Source organism: Micropterus salmoides, unplaced genomic scaffold (assembly GCF_014851395.1).
Source record: "Micropterus salmoides isolate LMB-PRFRI ecotype aquatic unplaced genomic scaffold, ASM1485139v1 Ms_hic_scaffold_11, whole genome shotgun sequence".
Taxonomy (NCBI): Eukaryota; Metazoa; Chordata; class Actinopteri; order Centrarchiformes; family Centrarchidae; genus Micropterus; species Micropterus salmoides.
In genome coordinates, this window is record NW_024040152.1 from 13,271,399 (window position 1) to 13,282,912 (window position 11,514).

Here is an 11,514-nt window from a genome sequence, read left to right on the forward strand (position 1 = left end):
CACATTTCTATCCAGGCCATCTTTATTGATCCTCAAAACCCCTTTCACAAAGACCATCCCCCCATCTTGACCACAAAAAAGGGGACAATATAAACAACCAATAAATAAGATTCTGCGCAATTAAGGCGGTTCTACATCTCCAATAGATCACAACAATGTGGACATGTTGGAGTTATACAGCTTCATAGAGTACAAGCAGTAGATTCTTTTTGAGAACATCACATCTAAAAAGGCAGCACTTTACCAAAAGCGAACCATTTTTAAGATCCAGATGAGACTCCCATTCAAATGAGATAATATTGTACTGTCATGACTGACTTTTGTGATAGAAAATCCAGGCTTTTTAGATGACCCTGTCATCTCAGCTTATTTTTAATACTAGGCCAAAAGGAATGGGGAAAAAAATCATGAGCAGAGAACTTTAATTTAATTTTTCTCCCCCATCCTAATCTCTGGGGGGGGGATCATTAAAACCACTTGGATCCCAAAATGGACAATATGGTTCTTTATATCAGTTTTCTCAGATAGGAATAAATAAATACACCTTTTACTGGTAAACTGTCATGGAGTCCAGGCTTGGAAACTACACAGTGTCATAGCGTTGTTCAGAGTGGCTTTTAAGAATTTCTTTATTACATTCATGTTCAGGAAATGGGAGATGTGGCACTAGGCCTTAAAGCCAGCCACCCTCTGGCCATTAACACATGTGAGACTCGAGAACTGTCTGTTCTCTGTGGATATCCAGAGTTCTCTTCCGTGCATCCTGCGCCACACCTGGCTTATAGTTGAACAGGGAGGTGCTCACTAAATAAAAAGTGAAAAGATGAGCACTCTTCATCCCTCCTGGACAATTCCCACTCTTCTGTCTCCATTTGTGCCTCTTTGCAAATCAGGTCCTCTCAGCAACTAACAGTGCTGGGCTGCTGTTTGCTGACAAAGTCTGAGATGAAGTCAAACTCATTCTGGCCCAGGAAGAGTTCTGGCAGCTCCTGGACCCGATCCAAGCCCAACTCCATGACCAGTGAGGTCAGGACCTCCTCGTCAATCATATCTGCATCCATGCCGTTCAGGGCCAGGGCCGGCCCAGCCATGTGCTGCATGTTAGCCAGCTGGGCTGGGTTCATACGGTACTGGGTCGTGGGCCCCATGTGATTCCCACCCATAGGCCCCAGTGGGTGCCCATGGTACTGGGTGTTGAGTTTCTGAAGCTGCATGCTGGCCATGAGTTGCTGGGATGTTAACCCTCCGTTCATGAACTGTTGTTGTTGTTGTTGTTGTTGTTGCTGCTGCTGCTGCTGCTGCTGCTGCTGCTGGACTTGTTGCTGGTGCTGGTGCTGCTGCGGATGCATGTGATGCTGCTGCTGAGGATGATGTTGCTGCTGGGGCTGACTATTATACATCATGTTACCAGAGGTCATCTGGTGATGACCCATCTGGGCCCCGTTCAGCTGTCCATTCATGGGTCCACCCACCATGCCCTGCCGCTGCCGCATGGCAGTCTCCATGTTGGCCTGGGCGCCACCGTAGTGCATCATCTGGCCATTGGGCAGCGCCCGCATGCCCTGCTGGTTGGCATGCTGCTGGTGACCTGCCTGCAGGCCGCCATTCATGCCCATCCTGTAACCGTGGAGACTGGCGCCCGCTGAGCTGTGATTCATGGGCATCATCAGATGGTCTGCCATGCCTCCTGTCTATGAGCAGAGAGGAGACACTGTCAGGACAATGCAAGGGGCAGACATTATGTTTGGAAACAGTAGGTTAAAAACATTTATGGGGAGGTGCAGCAAGATTAAGACTCATGGAAGGAACATTGTCCTTGTCCATTTGAACCAAACTAGTTAAGTACACAACAATTGTGTTAATGTTGCCATGTGTGAGATGTGCAGTGCAATAGATTTTACATCGCTGTGGTCCAAAACTATATAATATCCAGCCAATTGACATAATAGAGACCACAGCATTCACCTTCATTGAACAGAAACAAAGATGCAATTTTCTTTGTAATGTCACAAATCCACCTCAAGTTAAACCATCGAAAACGCTTCCGGAAAAAATATTAGCTATTGGCAATCCCTGAAACCCTTATTGTGCGTTTAGTCTTCCTAAAACATCCCCTCTTTGTGCCAGTGAATGAACGCGCAGGTTGAAATTACAGGTTAACTTACATTGTTTGGGTACATTTTTCAGCCAGATAATTCATGCACGACAGATCGACAAAACAGAGGAAAATGCATGCATCGCTGAATGCATAGCTTAATTCCCATCCATGTTGCATGTCAGCTGAGGCAGAAAAATCTGTTACATTTTACGCACGTAAGGTTGCAACAAAGAACACTGACATCATGCAACATCTCCCCAACAGCTGAATCACCACATTTCAACAAGGCATAAAATACACCAACGGCTTCGGTTTTCTGCTATTACTTTGTATCGATTTGTTTAAATGTTTATATTCGATGATTTAATGCACTGTATCCTACTACTGTCCATTTTGTTAATCTCGAATTTGAAACAAGGGAATGCAAACAATGGAGCAGCAGCAGCAGCCCCTGAGACCAACACGAACCAAAATCCCAATTTCTCCAACAAATAAATCCGATTAAAAAAAAACACATACCCGTATCCGCGACCGTTTTCACAAAGTTGCGCGACTTTGCTTCCGCTCGGTCTTTTAAAAACAGTTTTCCTCTGCAAGGCGAATCTCCTCTAAATTACAGTATGTATTCCACAGGGTTACGCTTCATGCCCAAGCGGGGACGGTGTGCACAAAGACTGCCGCATCAGATCTTGAAACGACTGCCTATTTTCTGGGTCAACTCAGGGATTATGTACATCTAAAAAGCTCAGAGGAAAGCAGTCGGGGAGAGGTGGAGCCTCGGTCCTGCCTCTTCTTTGTTCCTATTGGCCCTACTTAATATAATTGTGCATGGGCGTAGGAAGAAAAAGGGCTATTGGAGAGCTGTGACACAGTAGCCAATTTAAATACCCTCCTCCCCACTGTTTCTTTTTGAAATAGTATTTGGACATCTTGTTTGTCTTCATAAGTAACTGCTGCTGTTGTGGTTGAATTAGGACAACACAATGACAGATAGATAGATAGATAGATAGATAGATAGATAGATAGAAGGCTATTAATATATTTTTGTTTCTATGATTTAAGCATGTATGTAGGAGTCAGCATGCATGCTTATATCTGCCAGCGTGTGTCAGACAGCATAACACAAATTGAAATTCGTGTTCCCAACTTGTCTGCACCTACTTATCTATTTGGCCTTTGTGTGTGGTGTGTGTTTGTGTAGCAAGAGTGTTACCCTAGTATGTGCATGTACACTTCATCTCCAAGATCACTGAGATCACTGTTGGTCCATGTGACCCACCAGTCTGCTGTGTGCAGCGAGGCAATGGAGGGAGGGCAGAGGAATGTAGCCTGTGTGCTATTCTAGGCCACACTAGCTGCAGCGGCAGCGTAGCTACTGCCGTGCATGGGTGTGTGTTTGCCTCATTTACGTGTATGGACTATGGATGCAGGCACGTGTGTATGTTTCTGTATCAGTGTGTGTGTGTCCTTCCACACTGCAGATGCAAACACCCCTTGATTGCCCACTTCAAGACAATGACCTCTTGCCTGCAGTTGCAAATGAATGGAACCACTTTGGGAGAGTGAGCCAATCTATTGTCCAGGGAATTTGTCTATAAATGGTCAACCACTAGCAGGTTTGTCATTGTCCAGCTACTTTAAACTAGTGCTAATAAGCCACTCCTAGGTGTGGGCACTATCTGAGAAATGCACACAGCCAGAGAGTCCAAACAAAACACAGAATTAACATATATTTCTGTTGTTCTGAGATGAGCACTCTTATAAGAGGTTACTGCAGTCTGTGACAATATGACATGCATTTTAAAATGCATCAAAACTGGTCTTGAAGTCTTTATTTTTATCCATTGCCTGCATTTGCGAGTGCAGGGAATGTGTCCAAATCTTCTGGAGCTCACCAATCACATCACTGTGCCTGCTTACAACCCAAGATATTTGCATGAAATCCCAATCAGCCATGGTTCTGGTGGAAGATATGCATTTTGCATTTCATAATTATATATCCATTGAACAGGCTTGTATTGTTGTAATTAGATGGAGGATACACTGCAGTCATACCCATTTAAGGCTGTTTTTCTGTTTACAGTGTATGTTTCACAGATTTATCCACATCTCTGGCTGTAGTCTATGGTTTGGGGGAGGAGCCTTCACACACCTTGCCTTGAGCCATGTATTGATTTCTGTGCTTATGTGTATGAGTCTGCATGTGTGTTTTTATTTCAGGGATAAAGAGCAAGAGAGAGAGCTCATGTGAGCTCATGTTTTAGTAGGAGCAATAGGCTGGTGTTGCTTCCATTCCCAACTTGGACATACCCCTGTGCCACACAGTAAAACATGCAATAAAAATGCTGCTGTTGCAGATGGGTTTCACCTTCAAACAGGGTCTAAAGAATTAGTAGCTTAACTTCAAATTATTCCCAGCACATCAGTATGAGCTTTTTCAACCTCGGATGACCTCCCTCCATAAAGGGCCTCAGCATTCCTGGCAGCAGACAACAATGTAGCCAATGACTGCTTTGTAAGAAGTACAACTCTGCCCTTCCTACTTGAGCTTGTTTGCAACCATCTGTCAGTGCATGATTCTCGCTGTGCGATGTGACCGCACTACTTCCAGCAACCTTACAACTTCCTAGCTATTATGGAGTTGGCCATAAAAACATCTAACTGCTGCTTCCAGGCCCTCTATGTCAGACATCAAGGGAGCTGACAGACAGTCTTTAGAAATGTAGAGGCTAATGTTCATTGCTCCTCAACAGGGTCTGAGAGTATGTGGAAAGCGCCCTTGGAGCAACAGCAGTCACTGGGGTGGAGCGGAGTGGAAGAATGATGTTCTGCACAAAGGATGGTGCATTGCCTACCAACTTCATCCCTGGTGCTTGGGAGTAGAGGGGCTTTTAGAAACTTAACATCCCAAACCAAATTTGGAACAAGACAGATCAAGATCTTCCATCTGGCAGGCTGTTGGACATACCCTTCTGCACAGTATCTCTACCACTGCAATGCTTGATAATAGTATTGCTAAGTTTGTTTAAGCTTTAGACGATTAGATAGACAGCTACCCTTCACACTATGAGCAACAGTAGTAGACACTGATCACCCGAGTCATTTGTAATCAGTCACCAACCACTAATCTAAGACTAGGTGACTTGATACTACCTACCTGACTAATCCTCCCAACACTGGCTTTGCCAGTAATTGATGCCAATGTTAGCAATGTATAGAGCTTTATGTCTGGTACAGACATGTGGGTTAATAGAGGTGGGGCCATATGACCAAGTACACAGGAAATGCTGCCACATCCTTAAAACAAATTGGTTTCACTTGCATCAGCTGGCAAATTCCTGATATACAATGTGTTGTCTTATCTCAGATAAAACAAATACTCATTGTGTGCATTTTTCTCTGCTGCTTCCAATTGTGGTGATCCATGACTTTAAGCCTTTTTAGTTGTGGAACTCTCATGAGTCAACCAGACTAACACAATTACCTAAATGCTTGAAGTATAAAATGTAAATTGATAACACACTTCTCAGAACATCCCAGAAGTTTACACCTATGAGCTGTATAAACTATATGAATCACTTTGCTGACAACCTATTCTGTTATCATTGCACAACAGCATCAACATGAATGGACAGTCACCTTATTCAACTGGTGTCCCAGTATGCATATTTCCCCTGAGATGTGAAACCTCTCTCTCTCTCTCTCTCTCTCTCTCTCTCTCTCTCTCTCTCTCTCTCTCCCTCTCAATGTGTGGGGGAGGGTTGTTATTGTTCTGGTAAATGAGAGAGTCTCTATAAATACTCCCAAGGCTTCCTTCTTCGTCTCAACCACCAATCAACAGTCACTGTTCAGCAGAGCAGCTGAGAGAGCGCAATAAGCCTGAGTCAAGGCTAACGGGGGAGGGTCTGACTCAAACATACTGTGGTGTGGGTAAGGGACTTTGGACGGGAGGGAGGGGGAGAAACCTGGTAACTGCCACTCACAGATCTGAGGCCACAAGTGGGGGTGAGTCTGGAGTGAAAGTAGTGATTAGGTGGGGTGGGGGTGGTCAGAACGTACCACATTAAAGCAGCTTTCCAATGACTTCTGTGAATGTTCCATGTGAAGTTAAATGAACATTTTACACTTTAAAACAACTTTGGTCTGTCACACAAATGTGCCACAGATCTCTATATGACTTCTAACAAACTACAAATAAAGTCAGTCCAGTTGGGCTGGGCAATGTAACTGAAATCAATATTACAATATTGATAGTGTGATTTTCACAAAATTTTCAATAGCTATTTTTTCTGTTTCATTACAGCTTTCTTAGATTTATTGATTTGGAAAACAGATGCCAGATGAAAGATATTGACACAGTCTAATCATATTGTCGTAATATGAATCTGCTTAGAAGCATTATGATATATAATTAGAAATATGAAATCATTGCCCCAGTTAGTAGGGGATTTGCTTTCAATGAACTAATCATGTGACCACGTTAGAAGGCAGAAGTGTTTATAGCTGTTCCAAACATTTAAAGACAGTCTCTCTTAGGTGGCATTCATAGTGTTGCACTCATTTGCCAGAAAACGCTGTGTACAGAATGAAGAAAGGTTCATACCCTGCTTAAGCCTAGTTCTCACTGGATGATTTTAAGCCCGATTTGCCAGTTGCCGACCGTCGGGCTGTGATTGGGAGCGACTGACCTGTGCTTGCCAATAGTTATGTGTGAACTACTCAACGACGCAACAAAACAGCTTTGACGCATTGCCGACACCAGCCAGATATCTAGCATGCTAAATATCTTGAGCCGTCGTCTGACTCGGCAACCACATTAAGCCAATGAGAGCATGCAGCTGGCAGAGCAGCCAGCTAATTTTTCATAACAAAATGCTTTTTACTCAGCTCCAACTCTCTGTAGCACAGACAATCCCTGCTGCCCACGGGTGCTAATCCATTCTTTCACCCATATTCTTTGTCTTTATAATTTTTATCTTTATAATAATAAACAACTCCTCCGTTTCTTGTGTAGTTTCACGTCAAATCCTGTGTAACTTTGTGTGTGTTATTGGTGTAAGCTCGTGTAATAAGTGACCCCCTGTCGCCGATGAGTCAGGTAACATGAACACCACAACGACTTCAAGACTCTGTCACAAGGCAGCAAGTTGTGTAGTCTGAGGTACCCATCTACACTACTGCATTTTTGTTTTAAAACGGAGACCTTTTTCTACATTTGCACCTCGCGTCCAAACGAAGACCTAAATCGGAGGACTTTAGAAACACTAATGCAGACACTCATGTTTGGCTCTCTGATTGGGTCTTATAAGTCATGCAAAGTAGAAATATGAGGCTACTGCCAGAATTTTTGATTTAGTATTTTTATTAAATTATTTTGTGCAAATAACACTTACAGCCTACACTTGTACTGCGCATGTCACCGTTTACTTTGCAACGACTCCCAGTCTGTTTTCCGCTGCCACAGTCTTTTGCCAAATCTTCTGTAACTATGGAACAGACCATCTGCTTCATGTTTACACCGGCACACGCATGTCCACTGTATGTGAACGGCCACTAGATATACGTTTTCAGTCATTTTAATATAGACAGAGATCAACTCTGATATGCAACTGAAACGCTGGTGTGGACGGAGATCGTATTCGTTTTAAAACTCCTTTTTTAAACAAAAACAGAGTAGTGTAGATGGGGCCTGAACAGCGCAGCAATCTGCCGATGCTGAAAGTCTGCACGAGCCTTTACTTTCTTACCTCACACCTGGCCAATCACGGCTTGGAGTGAGGGTTACCAATTTTTGTAGTTTATGCAGACAATCTGACAGTCACTGCAACTTTACTCTCACTTAACCTCCATTCTCCAACCCCCTTTCCTCTCTGTAACAGCAGACTTTTCATGCTCAACTCAAAATATGGCAATTTGGAATAGATATAAACACTTTTGGCTTTGGACATGATCAGATGACACGTTGTATGTCTCTGTTGAAGCATACTGAGTCCTTGACTCAAAGAACGCGAAGTTCCTGTTAGCTGAGAAAGACCATGAAGGGATGTCTAAGGCACCAGATAACCACTGAAACAACTTCCCCACTACAGCTGAGAACTCCCAGTGTACTTATCATGACAGAAAAAAACATGATAAGTAAGTAGTATTAGTGCCTCCAGGTGTTCACAAACTCTAACACTGACTAAATGCAAGCTATACAAATACGACTGGAGTTCTCTCTGCTTTCATGTATCCAATCTTGGCTCATTACCAAGCAATGTCATTCATTTACAGTCAACACCACAAGTCCACTGCCTGCATTTCCAAGCAACACCATTCTTCAGCATTTACTAGCCTGGGGGATCATTGTCGATGCAAACACTAATCATGTCCCCTTCACTGCACTTCCTGCCTTATAGCCACTGATGACGTTTCCAGTTACCTCCAGGAACGTGCACATGCTGCGCAGTAGTGCGGGGGAAGCACAGACTGGATGGACAACAAGAGCCAGCACAACCTGTCAAACAAGTAGCTACTATGGAAGGAGGTAGTGGGAGAACACAGGGACAATGTGACGAATGACCTATTAATCATTCATTATCTCCCAGCACTGTTAATGAGGTGACGACTCTTAAATAATTAGCAATGTGACTGAAGCATATTTCCATAGCAGTAGCCTGAGGACATGGAGGGCATTGGGGACGTGTGGGGAAGGGAATATGGGATGCACCAGGCAAAAAAAAGAACAGCCCCCACACCAGCTTAGCAAACAATAACTATCCTGATAGGGGCTCTGCGAGGTATGGACAGAGAGATAGAGATAGACAGAAGATAACAGAGATAATAACAATATTAAGACAAGAATGAGCCATGGAGGAAATAACACATTGAAATAGTTATGTCTATATGTAGTGGGCGTTTAAGTTGTTCACCCAGCAGCCTTCATTATCCGTCTGTCTCATTTCTAGAGGGGCAGGCGAGGGCCTTCAGGCTTTTCTAACACACAAGTCAACGGGGAACTGCGGCCGGCTAGCACCCCAGCCTGCCATGGGCCTATTCATCTTACACAAAACACACAAAAGAGCAGACCATGAGCCACATTCTTGACATCCAACCTCATCACCCCCACTACTCTCCCACTCTGACTCGCGCCCCTCCCCAGTGCCTCACACCAGCCAGGGCAGACAGGAGCTGCTATGCTACACTAACTCACTGGCTGGATGGCTGGCTGGTTGGAGTTCTTTGGTGGAGGAAGGGATGCATGGAGGGGAGGGAGGGAGTGGGAGAGAGGGGGCAGGGATGTTTTCTCTTCAGTCAGCTAATTGACTCACAGATGTCAGGAGGGCCTGTGGCAGGGCAAAGCACCCGGGGACACTTTTCCCCTCCACAAACAAACGTAACGCCTATGCACACGCATGCAGGCAAAGAGTGTCCACACATTCACGCGCATTTATATACGTGTACCTCTGGCCTTACTGTCTGTTCCTCTCAAACACACCTCTTCAGTAAACAGATATGTCTCTGTGTTGGACAGGGGGATAGGGGGTGGGCTTTTTCACATACTCAAAATAAATCTTAAAGTGTAAATATGACAGTGAGCTGTAATGTAGCTCAGAACTACAGAAACACCAGGAACTAACAGCCTTTTGTGGACAATAAGAATCTGGAATTCTGGGCATAATTTCTGTTTTCTGTATACCATCAGGGGAGCCTTTCTGGCTGTCAGACTAAAGCAGGTCTCATCTACTGATACATTGGTGCAATAACACTTGGGGCAGTTCAAATGCTGTACAACCTATGATGTGACCTATTTTCAAGCCAAGGTTTCACGCCATGCCATGTTTGCACACTGCAATTGCATGTCCTACACTGCAGAATTCAAATATCTTCTCTGAACACCCAAACCACTGACAGCTGTGTATGTGTGTGTGTGTGTGTGTGTGTGTGCATCTGTCATCATGTTCACGTGTTTGTGTGTTCCAACTAGACTGCTAAACAGCTGAGCCCAAATTGAAAGTCAGTGCTGTCATTCCCTATATTTACCAAATGACTCACTCACAGCAGAAATCTGTTTGGACACACAGTTAGTATTCAAGCAGTCGGTTGCAACATCTTTGACAGCAGCAAAATAATTAGGAGGGAAAGTGTGGGGGAATGAGGAAAATATGGCAGAATTACAGTGGTGGACTGCTCAAATGCCAAAACAGAGTACAATAGGATACCTTCAGTCACTGGGGTGGTAATAAAAGTAAAGGCAAGTTCTAAAAGGCACAATAATTTAGAGAGTATTCAATAATAGTTGATGTATCAGTGCATTTTCAGAGAAATTTATCCTCCAGGGGGACATTCAAGAGAGCAACTGTGCTGTACTATCAAGAAAACACAAATCATGCATTATTGAGTTCCCCAAAAGCTCTGTACCTGGGTGAAATTCCCCCTGTGGCCTTTGTCCATTGGTCTTCCCATCATGAGGTCTGTTAATGGTAGAGCCATATCCCACTCCTACATGGGCACTGACAGCTAGGCACCCCTGCCAGGAAACAGCTAGTTCTCCTTCCTGACTGGGGAGCCTATCTGTGTTACACCACCACTGCTTCTAAATGTTGAGAAATGTCCCGGTGAGCACATGTCTTAACGGGTTAACACATATGCTGTATATACACATGCACAGGCTTCAGCACAGACACACAAAAAGAAACACACACACGCAGGCCAATCCATTGCTCACTAGAGCTGCCCATAGTCCGCCTGTCCTCTTCCTGTTTTTCCATTCACCCACACTGTTGTCACTCTGGCCAGGAAGCTGTGGGAGAGATACGCATGACAAAGTCTCTCTTTATTAAATTGGCAGAGTGTCTGTAGTGCTTTTGGTGTCCCTGTATGTGTGTGTGTCTGTTTGAGAGAGGGAGAAAGAGAGAGAGCGAGAGAAGGAAAGCAAGCACTAGAGAGATGGGGGTGGGGACCTAAGCCAAGGGCTAGAGGCTTATCCAAGATCCACTCTAGCTCATCCTTAGATATTGCTGTTTGAAACCATGAATCAACAGAGAACACAGAATAAAAACAAAAGTAACTGCACTGCAAGAAACTGTCAAATAACATTTTCAGATACTGATTTAATAAGTAGCTGAATTGCATATTCAGGCATTTTGCTAACATGTATATCATCCAGTGAATATAATAGGCCTACACCTAGTGCAGTTATAAAAAAAATATTATTTATACATAAAACAGACACTGACTGTCAGAAGTAGAGGGTAGCACAGTTCATTTCAATGGCATTGCTGTGATCAGTGGACTAAACTAGCGCTGAGCTTTTGCACAAAGTCCAACTTTGGTGGACTCACATTTGCGCCATTGACCATTGCAAGCCATCTTAACAGTGCTGACTTTTGAGAGAACAGAGATCAAAATGGAGGAAGCTGTCACATTAGCTTTGT

General features: G+C 44.0%; 1 protein-coding gene across 2 annotated transcripts; it reads right to left on the bottom strand.

The window, feature by feature from the left end:
- LOC119897370 (cbp/p300-interacting transactivator 3-like) lies at window positions 1-10,620 on the bottom strand. 2 transcript variants are annotated; one of them, XM_038711016.1, is made up of 2 exons: window positions 10,499-10,620; window positions 1-1,691 (listed from the first exon to the last, which is right to left on the bottom strand). In XM_038711016.1, exons 1-2 carry the CDS (start codon window positions 10,568-10,570, stop codon window positions 900-902), a joined length of 864 nt encoding a protein of 287 aa, XP_038566944.1. In that variant the 5' UTR covers window positions 10,571-10,620; the 3' UTR covers window positions 1-899. The 2 variants fall into 2 exon arrangements, with proteins under 2 accessions (XP_038566944.1, XP_038566945.1); XM_038711017.1 differs by lacking the exon at window positions 10,499-10,620 and adding an exon at window positions 2,618-2,826.
- Between the last annotated feature and the right edge of the window lie 894 nt (window positions 10,621-11,514).